Source organism: Panicum virgatum, chromosome 6N (genome assembly GCF_016808335.1).
Source record: "Panicum virgatum strain AP13 chromosome 6N, P.virgatum_v5, whole genome shotgun sequence".
NCBI lineage: Eukaryota > Viridiplantae > Streptophyta > Magnoliopsida > Poales > Poaceae > Panicum > Panicum virgatum.
In genome coordinates this window covers 742,720-761,616 of record NC_053150.1, presented here as the reverse complement: position 1 = coordinate 761,616, position 18,897 = coordinate 742,720, and the positions used below count along the sequence as shown (strand labels likewise).

General features: G+C 54.7%; 3 protein-coding genes across 3 annotated transcripts; all 3 read right to left on the bottom strand.

Annotated features, from left to right (window-relative positions):
• Positions 1–512: 512 nt before the first annotated feature.
• Positions 513–2,945, bottom strand: LOC120679682. Its single transcript, XM_039961334.1, has 2 exons — positions 1,374–2,945; positions 513–1,136 (listed from the first exon to the last, which is right to left on the bottom strand). Exons 1-2 carry the CDS (start codon positions 2,943–2,945, stop codon positions 513–515), a joined length of 2,196 nt encoding a protein of 731 aa, XP_039817268.1.
• A 427-nt stretch (positions 2,946–3,372) lies between these two features.
• On the bottom strand, positions 3,373–3,825 carry LOC120679681. Its single transcript, XM_039961333.1, has 2 exons — positions 3,673–3,825; positions 3,373–3,594 (listed from the first exon to the last, which is right to left on the bottom strand). Exons 1-2 carry the CDS (start codon positions 3,823–3,825, stop codon positions 3,373–3,375), a joined length of 375 nt encoding a protein of 124 aa, XP_039817267.1.
• A 4,245-nt stretch (positions 3,826–8,070) lies between these two features.
• Positions 8,071–10,072, bottom strand: LOC120680174 (indole-2-monooxygenase-like). Its single transcript, XM_039961793.1, has 2 exons — positions 9,012–10,072; positions 8,071–8,870 (listed from the first exon to the last, which is right to left on the bottom strand). Exons 1-2 carry the CDS (start codon positions 10,005–10,007, stop codon positions 8,232–8,234), a joined length of 1,635 nt encoding a protein of 544 aa, XP_039817727.1. The 5' UTR covers positions 10,008–10,072; the 3' UTR covers positions 8,071–8,231.
• Positions 10,073–18,897: the final 8,825 nt, after the last annotated feature.

Below are 18,897 nucleotides of genomic sequence, written 5' to 3'. Positions count from 1 at the left end.
GGCCCCCGAGTGCGCCGAGCCGGAAGTGGCCGGGTCGGGGCACTTGGACAGAGCCGCTAGTGCTTCTTATGGGAAGAAATGCCGTAACTATTCTATGTTCCAAGAGTTGGTCAGAATGTTACCGTCGGAGTCTTTTAGCTTGTAGGTGCCTGGGCGTATGACTTCTGCGATGCTGTAGGGTCCTTCCCATGGCGGCGAGAGCTTGTGCTTGTCCTTCGTCGACATGACTCGTCGTAGGACCAGATCTCCGACCTGCAGCGTCCTCTCCCGTATGCGCCTCTCATGGTACCTGCGTAAAGTTTGTTGGTAACGGGCCCATCGATGCAACGTTGCCACCCTTGCTTCCTCTAAGACTTCCATGGCGTCCCTCTGGGCTTCGGCCGCCGTCTCTGGGTCAAATGCTTTGACTCTAGGGGCACCGTAGTCCAGATTGGAAGGAGCACGGCCTCTGAACCGTATGATAGGAAAAAAGGTGTTTGCCCCGTTGACCGGTTAGGAGTGGTTTGCAAACTCTAGAGCACTGCCAACAGTTCTTCCACCCAACGCCCCGCGAACTTTTTGAGCATGTCAAAAATGCGCAATTTGAGCCCTTGGAGGATTAGGCCGTTAGCTCTTTCGACTTGCCCGTTTGTGCGCGGATGTCCGACCGATGCCCAGTCGATCCGGATCCCGTATCCTTCCGCGAACTCTTGGAAATAGTGGCTTGTGAAGTTGGTTCCGTTATCGGTAATGATGGAATTGGGCACGCCAAATCTGTAAACGATGTCCAAGAAGAACTTGACGGCCTCCTTGGAGTCGATTGTGGTTATCGGTTTTGCCTCTATCCATTTTGTGAACTTGTCGATTGTGACAAGTAAGTGGGTGAACCCTCCTAGTGCCTTCTTGTGTGGCCCGACCATGTCTAGACCCCACACGGCGAATGACCATGTTATGGGAATGGTCTGAAGGGCTTGGGCTGGCAGGTGGGTTTGTTTTGCGTAGAATTGGCAGCCTTTGCATGCACGGACGATCTCCTCCGCGTTGCGCAGTGCTGTTGGCCAGTAGAATTCTTTCCGGAAAGCTTTTCCGACCAAGGAGCATGGTGCAGCGTGGTGTCCGCAGATCCCGGTGTGTATCTCGAAAAGAAGCTCTTTGCCCTGGGCAATGGGGATGCACTTCATGAGAATACCAATTTCTGAGGGGCTGCGTTTGTAGAGTTCGCCGTCGATTACGGCGAAGGTTTTGGCTCGTCGGGCTACCCGGCGGGCTGCGTTGTGTTCCTCGGGGAGGACTTCGTGAAGGAGATAAGCCAATAGGTCGGCTCTCCAATCTGCATTGTCTACCTGGCTTGGGTCAGATTGTCCCGTAGCAAGACAGGTTGGGCCCCCGGGTACCTGGTCGGGGGCTGGGTCGGAGGGAACATGCTCTGTTTTCTCTGCATGCTCTGTTTTCCTTGTTTTTGTCTTGTCTGTGGCCGGCTGCTTCTCTCGTGCTGACGGCACGTTCAGGTCATTGACGAAAACGCCATTGGGCGCCGGCTTGCGGTCGGCGGCCATCTTTGCGAGAGCGTCCGGATCGGGGTTTTGTTTCCGTGGGATGTGGTGGAGCTCCAGACCCTGGAATCTCCCTTCTAGCTTACGTACTTCCTGGCAGTATGCGTCCATGAGAGGGCTCTCGCAGTTAGAGTTCATCATGACCTGGTCGATTACTAGCTTGGAGTCACCGTAGACGTACAGGCAGGTTGCCCCGATGTCGATGGTTATGCGGAGGCCGCTGATGAGCGCCTCATACTCAGCGACGTTGTTTGATGCGGGGAAGTGGATGCGGACTGTGTACTGGAACTTGCCTCCTTCTGGGGAGACCAGGATGACCCCGGCCCCCGCGCCGGGTCCCATGACCGATCCGTTGAAGTAGAGGGTCCAGTACTCGTGAGAGATTTCTGGGGTTGGAGCTTGAACTTCCCTCCACTCGGCGATGAAGTCGGCCAGGGCCTGAGACTTTATCGCCGTGCGCGGCATGAACTTGACGTCATAGCCCATCAGCTCCACCGCCCATTTGGATATCCGCCCCACGGCATCGCGGTTGCGGACAACTTCTCCGAGTGGGAACGAGGTGACGACCGACACCTCATGCTCGGTGAAGTAGTGTTGCAGCTTCTTGGCCACCATGATGACGGTGTAGAGGAGTTTTTGTGTCTGCGGGTACCGTGACTTGGTGTCAGGCAGTACTTCGCTGACGAAATATACGGGATGTTGGACCTTAAGGGCGTGTCCCTTTTCTTCCCTTTCAACCACCAGAGCGGCGATGACCACATGGATAGTGGCTGCCAGGTAAAGCAAAAGGGGTTTGCAGGGATCTGGAGCCACGAGCACCGGTGGAGAGGATAAGAGAGTCTTGAGGCGGTCGAGGGCCGCCTGTGCCTCGTACGTCCATACAAAGGTGTCGGATTTCTTGAGGAGTTTGTATAGCGGCAGGCCTCGCTCTCCCAGCCGGGCGATGAACCGGCTGAGCGCTGCTAGGCACCCGGTTAACCTCTGGACGCCTTTGACGCCACGGATGGGTCCCATGTTGGTGATAGCCGCGATTTTGTCGCGGTTGGCTTCAATGCCGCGCTCGGACACCATGTACCTGAGAAGTTTGCCCTTAGGCACACCGAACGTGCATTTCTCAGGATTCAATTTGATATTGAACCTCTTGAGATTTGCAAATGTGGTGCTCACGGTGGCAACTAGGTCGTCCGCGCGTGGCGTCTTGACGACGATGTCGTCAACGTAGACCGCGACCGTCGCCCGAGGCGGGTCCGGCCGGTCGGGGTCGATCGGCGGGTTGATCTGGTCGGAGAAGCAGGCTTGCATGCATTGCTGGTATGTTGCCCCTGCATTCTTAAGACTGAACAGCATCGACATGTAATAGTATGAGCCATAAAGCGTGATGAAGGATGTCGCGAGCTGGTCGGATTCCTTCATCGCTATCTGGTGATAGCCCGAGTAAGCGTCCAGAAAGGATAAGATCTCGCATCCAGAGGTGGAGTCAATTATTTGATCTATTCTAGGCAAAGGAAAAGGGTCTTTGGGGGCAAGTCTTGTTCAGGCTGGTGTAATCGACACACATCCTCCATTGACCAGTTTTCTTTCTTACAAGGACCGGGTTAGAGAGCCAGTCAGAGTGATAGACTTCTTTTATGAAGCCAGCGGCTGACAGCTTAGCTATTTCTTCTCCTATGGCTCTACGCCTCTCGTCGTCGAAGCGGTGCAGGCATTGCTGGACGGGCTTGGATCCTGGCAAAATGCAGAGATCGTGCTCGGCGACCTCCCTTGGGATGCCCGGCATGTCGGACGGCTTCCAGGCAAAAGTGTCCTTGTTGGCGCGGAGGAAGTCGACAAGCGCGTGTTCCTATTTGGCCGACAGCTGGGTGCCCACCTGCACCATCTTGGTTGGATCGGTGTCGTCGACCACGACTGGCTTGGTCTCATTGGTTGAGATGAAGGCCGGTGCCTGGCTAGGCTTGGCAGGGTCAGGACGGCACTCGGGAGTGGTGGCGCGAAGCTGGCCAAGCTCAGCTGAGTTTGCCGCAGTGGTGGCGAGGTTGAAGTATTCGCGGCTGCTGACGTAGGCCTGCTCGAAGGAGCCGCTCACTATGATGACCCCGTTCGGGCTTGGCAGCTTGAGCTTGAGGTAGGTGTAGTTGGGCACCGCCATGAACTTGGCATAGGCGGGGTGGCCGAGAATGGTGTGGTACGCCCCCTTCCAGTCCACCACCTCAAACGTGAGGGTTTCGGTGCGGAAGTTGGCTTTGCTGCCGAACATGACCGGCAAGTCGATGTTGCCGACCGGGTACGCCTTCATGCCCGGCAGGATGCCGTAGAAGGGGAACAGAGGCCCGCAGGCAGGCTCACAGGATCCCCATGGCCTCCAGGGTGTCGATGTAGAGGATGTTGAGGCTGCTGCCCCTGTCCATCAGCACCTTGGATAGGCGCATGTTGCTTACGACGGGGTCAACGACGAGAGGGTAGCTCCCAGGCCGAGGGATGCTGGCCGGATGGTCATGCTGATCGAAAATAATGGGCGTGGACGCCCACTTTAACTTTCTGGGAATAGAACTTGTGGTAGCACATACCTCGCGGAGCCGCACCTTCCGCAGTCACCGGGAACACTCATCCTCCAGGCCGCCGATGATGACCAAGCACCGGTTCACGTCCGGGAACTCTCCTTCCGCCGGCTTCTCTTTGTCCTGGTCGGTGTCGGGTCGCTTGTCACGGCCGTCGCCGTCGGTTTTGGCTGTCCTGCGGAGGAGGTGCTTCATCATGTCACAATCCTTGAACTTGTGATTCACCGGATAGCCATGGTTGGTGCATGGCTTCTCCAGAAGCTGGTTGAGGTGGCCGTTTCTAGGAGGGCGCTTATCTTGGCGCTCGGTCGCCGCGACCTCGCCGGTGGCGGGAGGTCGGCAATTCTTCTTGTTCCTCTTATCCTTTCGGCTTGAGGAAGGCCTGTCGCGGTCATGTCGCTTTGCCTTTGCCACTTGCGGGTCGCGCTCGAAGACGGCCCTGACCGCCTCCTCACCGGAGGCGTGGCTAGTGGCGATCTCCAAGAGCCCGTGCGTGGTGCGCGGCTTTTGGCACCCTAGAGCTCGTGCATGGTGCGCGGCTTTTGGCACCCTTGTTTGTGGACCAGGGTTTTGCAGTGCGTCCCGCTGAGGAACGCGCTGATGATGTCAGCGTCGACGACGCCCGGGAGTGAGTTGCACTGCTTGGAGAAGCGCCGGATGAAGTCACACAGGGACTCGCCGGGCTCCTACTTGCAGTTCTTGAGGTCCCAAGAATTGCCCGGACGTACGTACGTGCCTTGAAAGTTGCCGATGAACACTTTCTGGAGGTCAGCCCAGCTACCGATAGAGTCGGCGGGCAAGAACTCCAGCCAGGCGCGGACATTTTCTCCCAAGCATATTGGGAGATACTGGATGATGAAGCGGTCGTCGCTCGCTCCTCAGGCCCGGCATGCAAGCCGGTAGTCCTCCAGCCACACGCCGGGGGTCGTATCCCCAGAATATTTTACAACATTCGCCGGTGGCCGAAAGCGTTGGGGGAAAGGCGCCCCACGAATTGCCCTGGAAAAGGCGTTTGGTCCGGTGGGGTCCGGGCTCGGACTCCAGTCGCGGTCCATGTCGGGGTCGTAGGGGCGTCCCCCTCGCCGGAGTGGTGAGCGCTCCGGGTTGGGTGCGTATACCTGTGCGTCCTCTGCTCGAGCGGCCGCGTGGTCAACATCGGCGTGATGCCTCGCCTATTGCCGGCCTTGGATCACGCTGCGCGCGTCGTAGTTGGGACCGACGCGGTCGTGAATCGGCGGCCTCGGCGGAAGAGGAGCGGATGCCGCCGCCGGGGCTGGCGCGCCGCCCACATTGGCTTGCTGTGCTGGTGGAGGGCGCTGTACCTCGGATGGTTCCGGCCCATGGTGGCTCGCGCCGCCGGTGGGACACGAGGCAGTGGCTTGCCGGCGGTGCAGTGAGGAGCTCTCCGCCTGCTGGACGGCGGTGAGTTCTACAAGGTTCCGCACCTGGCGGTGAAGGTTCCTCAGGGCCGGGTCCTCCGGCTCCGGCAGCGTCTGCAGGAGGATCGCGGCCGCTGCGATGTTCTGGCCTGCACGAAACTCTTGCGGGAGCTGCATGCGGGCGTCATTGATTATGACGCGGTTGACCCCGCGCACACATTGACGTTCGAAACCCGCGGGGTTTATTCCCTTTGACCCGGAGGGAGCCCGTGGAGGCTGGACCACGGGCAGGGGCATCTGTTGACGATGGCGGAGATCTTCGCCGCGAGCCTGCGCGTTGGCGAGTGCGCGCTCGCGGTGGTCCGGTGGGGTGTGCGTCTGCTCGGGCGGCACCACCCCCGGCGGCTGGTCGTTGTCGGCCATGGCGCACATGCGCTGTGGCGGGGATGTTCCCTCCAGGTGGTTGTCTCCCGTGCTGAAGGAATCACTCAGGGGATCCTCGTAGCACAGGAGGTCGTGGATGAAGTCGGGGTAGCTCTTGGTCATGCCCACGAAATGAGATGCGGGCTGGCGCCCTTTGGCGACCTTGTGCAGCTCCCGAACGTAGACGCTCGCGGAGTTGCGTAGGCCGAACGAGAGCCACTCTGAGAACGAGTGGGGCGGCGGGAGCGGAGGTCCGCCCGCGAGCTGCTGTGAGACGTTGGCCAGAGAGAAGAGGACCAGGTTGACGTCCTCGACGGCGGGGTTGGAGGCCATCATAAGCGCGATGTGGCGGAGCACCGCACGGATTGGCTGTGATGGCCTGTGCTTCCTGATGCGCCAGCGAGCTGATCGCCGACGCCTCAGTTTGTGAGGCTTGGGAGGAGGAGCGGGCTCCTCTGCGGCCGCCGGAGCGACTTCCTCCTCTCGGAGGCGCAGTGCACCGAGCTGGTCGGTGACGAACTCCAGGCTTCCAAAGTGGAAGGTTGAGGAAGGCGGGAATGGTGGAGGGGCCCACGATCCATCACGGGGGACCGCGGGGAACTCCAGGTAGCCGAAGCGGATCATCTCGCTCTGGCTCGCCGCCGGGGCGGCGAATGGAGTGATCGAAACCATCCGATCGCCGAAGCAATGAACGCACAAAGCGCTCCCCACGGACGGCGCTAAACTGTCGCAGCGGGAAATGAGCGACAACTAAACTACTCGGTTGCTCGTTTGATGTGCGCTTGATCGGATATGGTCTAGCATGCAAAGACTCGAGGATTTAGACTAGTTCAGGCCGAATGTGCCCTACGTCCAGTATGGGGGTGGTGTTCTTGCTCTATTGCTCTCGAGCACGATTGCTCAAAGTTCAGAGGGGAGCTTACAAGCTGGTCAAGTAGTGTCGAACCTCTAGGAGTCCAACCCTTTCCTACGTGGGGGTTTTTCTCTTTTATAGTCCAAGGTGGGCCCCCCATTTATATATGTCTAGCGCTGAGTTTCGGCACCGTCGGGTGTCCTTCGTTCTCGTCAGTCGTCAGGGCCCACTCGGTCGGTTGGGATGGGCGGGCTTGATCCTAGCGATCTTCTTGGGCAACGGGTGATCTTGGCGATCTTCTTGGGCAACGAGTTGTCCCGGTGTTGTCCCATCCTGGATTAGTCAGGGCGGCCCGATCACTCGGATGGTTGTTCGGGGTCACCTCCGGTCTCGTCCGTCTGGGCCTACGTTCCTTATCAGCAGGGCTATCTTACGTTTCCCTTGCCTAGTCCCTGCCAGCAGGGCGGCACACCCTGTGATGGGTGCATTACCGAGGTCAGGACGGGGGCGTCTGGTCACGCTTGCTGGCGTAACAAGGTGGTGCGCAGAGGCAACCATCATTACGGCGGGGGAGGCGACGTCCTATTGACACCCCCTCCTGTAGTGTTGCGGGGCCTGCGCGGGCAACGTTGTCCTTTTGTCAGGGATCCTGTAGCCTATGCCCGCGCCGCAAGATAAGGAGGACTGGCGTCGTGGGGCCTGTATGGGGCCTGTCTTGGCCGGCACGCCTATCAGGCAGAGCGGCTTCCTTGGAGCGCACGTCCCGGGTTATCCGGCATGGCTCTGACCCGGGTGCTAGGTCGGGGGCTGCCACACGTCCCGGGAGGTCGGGCTCCCGGATGTGTTGGCTTAGGGACGAAGGCAGCTCCCTACGTGGGTTAGTGGGCCGTGACGTTCTTGGCCCAGTGAATCTGTTGGGTTTCCCTTTACACGAGTCGGGTCCATGGATCCCGGGTTTACACCCCCGTCATTTATATTATTTTAATAATGACATATGTGGGAATTTATACAAAGATTAGGAGCTATTTTAGATTGTTTTGATGAGGGCAGGGGTGAGTAATTTAGATATATGTTTAGGGGGTTACTTTAGGTGGGTAATTTATACAAAAATTATGAGTTATTTTAGATTTTTTATAATGGTAGAGGTGGGTAATTTAGGCGCACGTTATTGGATTGATGGTTCGATGTTTCTGATTATTGTGAGAATTTCTAGAATTTCACTATTATTTTATAGTGTCTAACTAGGATCCTAGGTGGCTTCATATGAAACTACAAAAGAAGCTTTCGATTAGTAATAGTAAGATAAAATAAGATATATATAGTTCAAATTAATAACAAGTCCAACACTTATTATATATAGGTAGTCTTCGCAATAACAAACAATATAATTATATATAGGATCGGAAGTTTAAGAGTAGCTAGTCTGCCTTGATCGATCCGCATGCAGCTAAATAAAGCACAACAGGAGAATCTAAAAAACTAGTAGCTACTAATGAGGCAGTGCGGGGACAAGGAGGAGGTTGTGTGTGCGGTGCACAGTGACCCCGAATGATTCGGTCATATCGATGCCTTTCTCCTTGGATCCAGGCGGCAGCTCCCAGTGGAAGTGGTACACAAGGTTTGCTAGCATGACCTCGATGGTGCAGGACGCGAAGGTTATGCCAGGGCAGATCCTCCGCCCGGCCCCAAATGGCAAGTAGCGGAAGTCGTTCCCCTTGTAGTCCATGGCCGCAGCGCTGCCGCCTTCCATGAACCGCTCCGGCATGAACTCCTCCGGCTTCTCCCAGCAGCTTGGGTCCCTGGCAAGAGCCCAGCTGTTGACGATGGCGCGCGTCCCCGCCGGGATCGTGTAGCCCTCGATGTCGCAGTCGGCCATGGAGAGGTGCGGCACCAGGAGCGGCGCCGGCATGTGGAGTCGGAGCGTCTCTTTGATGACGGCCTTGAGGTAGGCTAGATTGCTGTTGCCGAGCTCATCCTCGGTGATAACCATGCCCTGCTTGTTGCCTAATAAGATGTTGCCTCTCACCTCGGCTTGGAGCTTGGTCATGAGGCCAGGGTTTTGCATCAGCTCAACCATTGCATATTCCAGGACGATGAACGACGTGTCCGTGCCAGCTTCGAACATGATCTATGTATATATACAAAACGAACAGAGGTTGATTATATATATATATATATATATATATATATATATATATATATATATAGACACACATACATATATAAAATTAGGTGTATGATGATGATGAGATCATTAATAATTAATTACCGCCAGTTGCGCCTTGATGTGGTCTCTGGTGAGCTTGTACTCTTGCTGCACGGAGAGCAGCACATCGATGAAGTCGGTCTCCTCGCCGCCGTCGCGTTCCGCCGCTGGCAGCCTGCTGGCATGGTCATCGATGAGCTTCTCCAGCAGCTCGTCCCACATGCTCTTCACCCTCCGGGCCTTGGCGCACACCATCCTCTTCACCACGTCCAGCCTCACCAGCGCCGGGAAGTAGTCCTCCACGTTGAAGCCGCCGATGAGCGACGAGTTGGCCTCCACGAGCTCCCGGAACAGCCTGTTCCGCCCTTCCTCCCTGAAGAACTTGCCGGACACGGCGTGGCACACCACGTCGTTGGTGAAGCAGTTGAGCAGCTCGCTCAGGTCCACGGCGGCGCCCGCGCCGGCAGCCTCGCGGATCTTGGCCACGACCAGCCGCACCTCGTGCTCGCGGGCACGGCGGTAGGACCGGACCTTCCTGGCGGTGAGCAGGTGCGTGGTGGCGATCTTCCGGACCTGCCGCCAGTGCTCGCCGTAGGGGGCGAAGGCCACGTCCGTGGAGCCGTAGAAGAGGATGTCGGTGACGGGGGAGTAGGCCCGGGACGCGAAGAGGTGGTCGTGCGTGCGGAGGACGGCCTGCGCGGCGCGCGGCGAGGAGACGACGAGCGTCGGGACGGCGCCGAGGCGGAGGAGCATCAGGCCGTCGCGGCCGTGCCTGGCGGCGAGGTCGCGGAGGGAGACGTGCGGGAGGGAGCCGACCAGGTGGAGGTGGCCGATGACGGGGAGCCTGCCGGGGGGCGAAGGCAGCTTGCTCAGCAGCTGTTCTCTGTCGCTGGCTGATCTTGTTGCGGTGGCCGCCGTCGATGGGCGGCGCAGGATCATCAGGAGGGCGACAAGAGGACAGACGACGATGATGAGCAGCATGGAGACTAGTGGTGCTGATGCTTGCGGCAGCATCAGCTCATGGAGAACATGGCGCAGCGGCTGCAACACTTGAGCCATGACAGAGCAACGACTGGCTATCTAATTAATTGCTTGAGTCTTGCTGCATATATACTGATGACGGTATATAGGTTTGAAGACTTGAAGTGAATGAACATGGACAAGGTGGCTTTATAGGTGGGGGGGAATCAGGTGCGCTCAGCGCACAGAAACTCCCGTGCGCCCCTGGTCCTGATGCCGTCTGAGTCCCATCGGAGCGGACAGGACCTGTGTTTGCTTGGCTGTAGCTGTTTGTTGGTGCTTGCTGATTTGTTATAAGAGAACATTACAGTTGACTGGTTGGTAGCTAGTGGCTGGTGTTGATTTAGTATGAGGGAACAGTACTACTACCTAGTTGGCTGATAAGCCAAACGAGTGAAGCCTAGCAGAGCTGAGAGCCGGAGCCGAGCTGGCCGTGTATCCATCAAGGGTGTCAGATGCGGCTACGAGGACATGTGGCAACGATCAGCACGGAGGCAGCTGTGCGCCCCGGGCGCACCTGATTTTTTTTCCTTATAGGTACAAGGCTGGTGATAGCAGCAAGAAGCCGTTTCTACTAGTATATTCGAAAAAGGGCAGGCCATTTAATTTACAGACTCCATTGCCAGGTGGTGAGTGGTCACTTACATGTGACATTTCATCTAGATAAAAACAAGCAAATGATGAAAAAAAAGTGCACGTAAGATCAAACTAGGCAGGCAAGAGCATGCATCATGTACGTCGTCTGAATTATATTGAGAGCAGCAGGCAGACAAACAAATAAAAGAGCTGAGGTAGCTGCCTATAACATATCAACATGCATAAGGTAAAAGAGAGAGATCTCATCTCTCTCGCTCGTCACGAATGACGACGACGATCGTCGACGACAAATAAAGCAGCAGCAAATGCAAGCAGACATTGTTCCACCGATGGAGCTGAGCTACTCACGTCGTCGTCATTGAAGCAGCCGCTGCAGTGGCCGGGCGGATGCACCAAGCGAATTGAACTGACGCGCAGCCTGACATGCAACTAAACGACGTAGCTGATGAGATCTGACGCCCTTCACACCGATCTAGCAGCTAGCTAGCTAGCGATGCTATCTAGGTACATACGCATTCAGCTTCCTATACTCGACATACACCGTACCAGGTACAAGGTGGACACGGCGTCCATATGTACGTTATGCGAGAAGAATACAAAACCATACAATAAATAGTGGCCAAATATATTACTGTTCATGTTTTGCCCGCAACCGTACCTACTACTATTCATATACTGATTTCTCTTTTCTGCTGCTTCTGGCACCAGTTTTTTTTAATCAAGTTCAAATTTGACGTGCACTTTTTTTTGAAGGGTCAATGGAAGGGGAGAGGACTCCCCCACCTGATTCATTCGTTAATATGGTGGCTGTAACACCCCCTAAGCAAGCCTTAGACGGACTTCAACAGGGAGTGCAAACGCATTTTTGCCTCTCCGCAGAGTACTATTCACGCGAGGCACTCCCTCCAACAGAGGAGCCAGACGCGAGAGGCATATTGCCTTCGAGGAGAGAGGCGACGCAAAATTGCATCGCCTCTCTCCTCAAACGCATCCGCGCCGGCGCCTCGGGGACCTCCGCGGTCGCCCCGTCCACCGTCCCCGACGCCATGGCCGCCCCGTCGAGGCTGCCGCGGAGCTCGACCGGCGGCACGCAGATCCGAGCCCGAGCTCCGGCGGGTCGAGGCGGCGGGTCCGGCGGCAGTGGGAGCTCCTTCCCCTTCTCTTCCCCTGCTCCGGCGGATCCCCTGTAGCGGGAGCTCCTTCCCCTTCTCTTCCCCGGGCAGCGCGAGCTTCGTGGAGGCCGCGCACCGGGAGATCAGCCTTGTCGCAGAGCACCGGGAATGCCATGTAGGCAACGAGGCAGGCGGCAGCGCCGGTGCGCAGGACCAGCATCGGCACGCCGAGCTCCTCCGCCACCAGCTGCATCCCGCGCAGGTTGGAGTCCACCACCAGGCACGCCGGCGCTCCACCGCCCTCCTCCTCCTCGGCGAGCGCCTGGCGCAGGCGGTCCCGGAACGCCGGCGAAGTCCGCGTCGCTGCCGGACGGGGACAAAGCGGAACCCCGCGGGGTGGCGCGCTGGGTCCGGTGCCGCCACCTCCCCCCGGTCCTCGTCCTCCTCGCGCTCTCGCTCCTCGCCCTCCCTTACCGCCGCCACGGGCGAGGCCGGCGCAGGGCACGGCCGGCCGGCGTGTCCGGGCGGCGGAGGACGCCCCGGACGGCGGCGATGCCCGGCCGGCAGAGGAGGAGGAGGCGGCGGACCAGAGGAGGAGGAGGAGGCGGCGGAGGACCAGAGGAGGAGGAGGCGGCGGAGGACGTCGCGTCACCACCCCGCCACTGCACTGCACCGCCGCCACGGCACCGCCGCGCCTCCGCCGGGCCTCGCCACCGCCGAGCGCACGGATCCGGCCGCTCCGGGCCCTGGCGGAGGGCCGGCGAGGGAGGTGGGGCGGAGGAGGGAGGAGGGAGCCGCCGCCGCTCGCCTCGTCTCGTCGTCGCCTCGTCCTTGTCTCGGCCGCGCGCGAGAGGAACCGCCGTCGGTTGCATTTGCTTTTGCCTCCGACGATTTTTTCCAGTGGAATGCATCTACTGCGCATGAGGCAAATTGTGGAATGCCTCTCTCATTTTGCCTCTCTTTATTGGACTCAGTCTTAACCTTGTATCATGTTTCAAACTTTAAATATGCATTATTATGAGTGTACATCATCAAAGTTCTTAATAGGTCCTACCGTTTGCTCTCACCGTAGAGCTCCACCGCGGCGTTTGGACGCGTGGCGCGCAGCCGTGAGTTTGGCTGTTTTGCGAAAAAGCCCTCCACGTCCACCACGTCCAGAATGAACAGTAAACACGTTCATATATTTTGCACACAAGCTCTCGAACTAAGCTTTATTTCTACACACAGAAGAGATGGTGTTGTTTTTACAAATACCCCCGAGGCATTTTGCGACCACCCCCTACAACCACCCCAACCCCCACCCAATACCTCCCACCCTTCCACGTAAGTAGGAAGTGTACCTTTTGTAACTGTTAGTGTTGGGTTCTAATATTTTAGAAAGAATAACAGCAATACTGCTTTATTTTCACTTTCATGTCATGTGCTTATTGTTTTGTCACAATTTATTTGTACCAGAAAATGTTAGTGCCACTATATCATGACACAGATATGTCAAAATTATTCAATAAAAAAAAAGATCCCCTGGATTGCTACTTATGACAAAGCTCATGTTGGACAGGTGCGTGGGCGTGAAACTTTTGAGATTGCAGCAGAGCAGCTGATGGCCTTAGATGTAGTCATTGAAGCCACCATTATTTTCCTCTGCATCGCCATCCTTGCACTTGGATTTTCAGATATATTGTTGCGATGGTAGCTATGCCATGCAATTAATTTGTAAATAAGAAAAACCAAGGATTCTCTCCTTCTTTAGCTAGCAGTCTACACATGGTGGTTTACCTAAAAAATACAATACAATGTGCATGACTATGGTTATTATGCAAGACACTGAATCCTGTTTCTATCATGCATGCTTGTATCAGTTGCATATATATAGGCCAGAGCAAGACATGTTGTTAAGGCGCTTTATATAGTGTGAAAAGTTTTCCATGAACTGCAGGAGGAAGTGGACGAGCCTTTCTCCTCGTTTAATAGGGCTGGGCTCTGTAAAGGATAGCACCAAACACTTGTAATGTAATGCCATCATCAGCAGATTGCTGTGTTGTTTAAATTGGTGTCCATGTCCATGTGGTGTTTCGCAAGTTTTCTTGTGTGATGACTTCACCATGGTCACTGTGGCGTTGTGCCAAGTGGACAAATTGAACTAGCCGGTGGTGTGCCTCTGCTCCGCATGAGATGTTGAGAAACACAGTCAGATGTGCGTAGGTTCCATTCCCAACTGATTACCCGGTCGTGCCTCCAATAAAGGCGCGACGGCAGTGGTACGCGCTGACGAACCCCGCGCCATCAGAACCCACACTCGCAGGTCTGCTCCTGCACGCCGGCGCGGGAAGGTGTCAGCCGGCGCCGCCGCGGAGCGCAATGCGGCGAGCGGAGGAGATGGCTTAGGCAAGGATGAATGAACGTGGTGTATAAGACACTAGGGGAGGGTGTTGTGACGGTGCGAGCGCAGGCGATTCCAAGCGCGACGGCCGCCCATCCTTGTGTTGTTTGAGGCCCGCATTGGGGAATTTGGTTGTGGATGCATGGTCAGTTATCCGCACCATCATATCGCATCAACCAGGATGGTCAGTTCTCCCCAGAGGGCCAGAGCCACGTTCGACGGTTCCAGGGATGACTCCGGCTGCATCACGACGGAGACGAGCTTGTGGACAGGGCGGCAAAGGCGTGCGAGGCTGCTGCTAGCTTGCCATGGCACACAGCGCGCGGCTGGCTCGAGCGTGCGAGCGTAATGTTCAGTTCTGGAGCATTTTGCCATACCGAATTCAGTCCTGGAAGCATAAACTGAATAGGAATGTTTACTGTCTCAAAATGACAGCACTCAAGTTTTGTGCCTAATGCGCCACCTGAAATTAGATTCCAGACCTTCATCAATGCATTATGTCTTATAGCTGTGCTGAAATACATTTGACCAAACAATCATCACATTCTCATCGCCATCCTGAATGCATAAAATGAATACTTGTGTTGACAAACACAATAATCACATTCTCAGTTTGCCATCGTGGCTCCCAAAATGACACAATTACAAATATCATACTCCCAAAATGACATGCCAAATACGACTACTATCTCAAGTTTGGCTTCTCAGCTTGCAGCATTTGTCTCCTGTACGGTGGTAGTCCTTCCTCCGCGGTGGTACGACCTTGGTAGCACCAGCAGCCCTCACCGTGGGTGCCGACCCTCGATGTGCGAACCCCCTTGCGAGTCCCAACCGTGGCCTGGCCCATCGGCGGCGGCCTAGGTGATGGGGACGAGCGCGGCAAGAATCCGGTGCCGATGCACGGCAAAGAGCGAGGCGCGGCACCCAGCGGTTCTGGACGGCGATAAGAGAGCCGCGGCACCCGATGGCGGCGGCGACGGGAGAGATGCGGCACTAGCGGTGGCGGCGGTGGCGCTCTCCTTTTCTGCAGCCAGCCTCTTGTGTGTTTGCATCTGGGCTGTTTTAGTGATGGTATTGGGCCGAAATATGGGCGACATGGTCATGAAATTCGTTATGTTACGTATGCACCGTCGGATGCTCCACCGACACTCCTCCCACTCTCTTCTTCCTCCCACTCGCGCACGCCAAAACCTGAACCTCCACTCCCCTACCTACGCTCCTCCCACTCGCGGTGGCGGCCAACTTTCCTTCTTCCACTCCCACTCCCCAGCCAAACCCTAGATCTCCACTCCCCACCCACGCTCTTCCCGAAGATCAAGCGCCTTGGATGATATCCTGACCGAGATAGGCATCCACATCCCACCGTCCGACCCCGTGAGCCTCGCCTGCTTCGCCCTGACATGCAATTGCAAGAGATTGCTGCGGGTCCTCATGAGGGACCGCTTACACCAAAGCTACGCCAGACGGCACGGCAGGCCGCCATTCATAGGCTACTTTGTGTCATGCCTTACCGAAGAGATTGCTTGATTCATTCCTATAGCTCCTCCATTCCCAGTCATCTCGCCCAACGTCGACACCGACTGCTGATATGTCCTCGATGTCCGCCAGAGTCGTGTACTCCTCTTCCGGGGCGCACCAGACCTGGTTCTTTGGTTACCCATCAGCGGAGACCTCTTTCTGCTCCCTCAGCCCCCGTGCCTGCATCAGTACCAGGCTGGGGCGGTGATTTGTGCTGAATCCCCTGAGTGCAAGGAACCTGAGTGCTCTACCCTCCACCATTTCTGTGTTGTGTTTGTGGGATGCTATGACAAGGAGGTCACCTTCAACAACATCAAATTCGACATGGACAATCACTTAAAGCTCAAACACGACTAGTTGGAGTGAGATCTCTGTATTGGAGGATGACCGCTACCACGGGCATCTACTGGTTGAGCAGTACTCCCCTGTCCTTTTTTGAGGCGCCCTGTATTTTATGCTCCAGATGCACGAGCTGGAGGGAGATGAGGTGAGAGCAGCACTCAAGTTCGATCTGACTCATGAGAGGCTGTTCGTGTTGATTGCCCCAGATGATGCCAACCCTTATTCAGGGATATTTCTATCCACACCAGAAGGACTTGCATTTGCTGGGTCTGCGGAGGATCACAATTTAGACGCTGCAGATGATGAAGAAGAAGCAGACGGAGAACCGAATGAAGACAACAACCTGAACCTTATTGCTGATATTGATTTGGAGGCCATACTTCCTTTGGGTGCAATCCCTCCTGCGAGATCACCATCGATGGTCGGTTTCATCAGTGGAGAACCTACAGTTTTCATTGAGGCAGGCGATCGAATTTTCACAGTCGACATTCAATCTCTAAAGATAGAAGATGTTGTGCCAGGCCACCACCGACTGCCAGGGATCTGCACTGTCGGTATCTCCTTCTGGGCGACCAGGCTGCAGTCGAGCACTCCCCTCCTAGTCAAAGGTGAGGCCCTGCGTGAGCACCGCCGCCGCCACCGATGTATGATACTATTTCTTTCTGCGGATTCCTTTGCTTTCTTTGATTGTGAAGCATGCAGACTCGATGCAACATTGAACCATTGTTAATCATGAGTGTCTGGCTGCTAGCTCGACCTGATTGTCGCCTTGCTTGTACTAGAGGATAGTTTGCATCGAGGTCACCGCACGGTTTTGACAGCTCCAACTCAGGCTGGTAGCTAGCTAGCTGATTGGTGTTCTCTGCTCCAATTATTGTTGGAGCTTGGAACTTTCTTTTGTTTTTGTTTTTTTATAGGAAAACTCTAAGAGAAGCCCTCTCTGAGCATAAAGGTGCGGCACCCAGGATTTGAACCCTGGGTGAGAGCTCCAACCAGTGTCCTTTGCCACTGTGCCGTGAACCCCTTCGCGGAACATTCTTTTGTTGTTTTCCGACAACCTTAGGTAGAAGATTAGCTTGATTTACTGCTGTCCATTCATTGCAATAATGAAGAACCTTGTTACTGAAAAGAACTGCCATTGGGTCATTTTTAAATGAGGAAAAGAATGCAACATGAATGTGGAATGACAACTACAATTGGCAACCTCTGTAGAAATGCACCAATTCTTACCCGTACAAAAAAAAAACAAATTTGTGATTCAGAGTTGCCATTAACATTTCAGAGTTGCCTTGCTAACATTTGGTATTTTATTTTTATAGCCACAAGGGTCATCATCTTATAACATCATAATCTAGCATGCTCTTTCAATGGTGAGCAATGATCATACTTAAGCATCATACTAGTGATTTCCTCATCTGTTGACATTGATTTATCTGTCAATGGTAGAATGCTCTAGAGAGTGTCAGGATCCAAACTGCCATCAATGATGGGATAGCAAATCTTGTTGACAAGGTGTGGACAACTAGCTTGCTGTTTGAAAAAGAGAAAAAAATATTGTGTATCTGTGTTTATCCTTGTCTTACAACATAAGAAATGGCATGCTTTCGGGTCCTTCGCGATGTTCGAGCACGTGACACTGAACCTAAAAACCCTATGACAATGACGAACAGCACGTAGGCGAACCGGACTAGCGATGAGCAAGAAGTTAAGCATGGCGCTTGGTCCCCATCTCAACTCGATCCCTTCGTCAGATCGAGCGTTCGGAGATGATGCTCACGGCTCAGAGGGCGATTGCGGCGACTCGCGGCCGACCCACCCGACCGGCAGCTCGCCGGCGATCCACCCGCCTCCACCGCACCACCAACTAATCCACCCCACCCCGCCGTTGCCAGTGCTGAAGACTGGAGCGCCAAGCCACCCAGGGAGTTCCTTCCAGATCGCCCTCTTCGCGATTTCTACACTACCGCTGTTCCAGGTGCCATGTCCCTTCCTCCTCCGATCCAACCCCGGCCCCACTTCAACCTAGCATGCATTTGACGTGCACGTAGATACTGCATTGCATGTTCAATTCTACCCGGTTATATGATTTTGTCAGAATTTTTCATGATTTCTCAGTTAGGTGCTTGCCTCTTGCAGGCACCTAGAGGCTAGATTGGTAGCTACTTGTCATGAAAAACCTGTGTCGCGATCATTTCTGAAAATGAATTACCACCTATTATTTGTCCGGCCAGGATGCATATTTTTACTTCAGTTATGCTAATGGTTGGAGCTGTTGTAATCCCTGTTACGTTACAAATAAAATACTCCATCTGTCTGAAAATAATTGCATATCTAGAGTTTGAAATTTATCTCACAAAAAATTGCTACTTTGACTCAACTACCACACAAGAAGTATCCAGAGTCCTTTTACAAAAAAGATAAGACAGTGTCTGGATCCTTCTCACAAAAGACAAGGGGTATTTTTATAATTTCATACCATGCATTGGTTTGCGTATTCGTCTTAGAGTCACATTTATTTTAGGACGGAGGGAGTACATATCAAGACAAATTCCTGGTGGAAAAAAGAGATTGCAAGATGACAAAATACAGGTGTTTGGCTAGTTCATTCTAGCTAATATTCCTCTTTGCCTAAGCAACAGGCTTTGGCGAACCCAAACCAAATCCTACTATAGAAGTGAGGAAATCGATAATATATAAAATATGTTTTTTTCTCTAGCATTCGCTTATAAGGATGGAAAGGATAGAAATAGTCATATCAGTGGCCAACAATTAGATAGCCAACTCGTAATCGCACAATGAGAATCTCTCACAACTTATTTATGCTAATCCAGATCCATTTGTTATCATCTATACCATAATAAATACACTATATATTGAGCACAAGCCTCAAGCCACACACACACACACACACACACACACACACACACACACACACACACACACACACACACACACACACACACACACACACACACACATA

What these genes read in the sequence shown, in the direction of transcription:
- LOC120679682 (XM_039961334.1), bottom strand. Translation starts at nt 2,945, where the DNA reads ATGAAGGAATCCGACCAGCTCGCGACATCCTTCATCACGCTTTATGGC. An exon ending in CCGACCCAGCCCCCGACCAG is followed by an intron (nt 1,137 to 1,373) that starts GTACCCGGGGGC and finishes CCCATTGCCCAG; the next exon opens with GGCAAAGAGCTTCTTTTCGA.
- LOC120679681 (XM_039961333.1), bottom strand. Translation starts at nt 3,825, where the DNA reads ATGAAGGCGTACCCGGTCGGCAACATCGACTTGCCGGTCATGTTCGGC. An exon ending in CCTATGCCAAGTTCATGGCG is followed by an intron (nt 3,595 to 3,672) that starts GTGCCCAACTAC and finishes TCCTTCGAGCAG; the next exon opens with GCCTACGTCAGCAGCCGCGA.
- LOC120680174 (XM_039961793.1), bottom strand. Translation starts at nt 10,007, where the DNA reads ATGGCTCAAGTGTTGCAGCCGCTGCGCCATGTTCTCCATGAGCTGATG. An exon ending in ACATCAAGGCGCAACTGGCG is followed by an intron (nt 8,871 to 9,011) that starts GTAATTAATTAT and finishes ATATATACATAG; the next exon opens with ATCATGTTCGAAGCTGGCAC.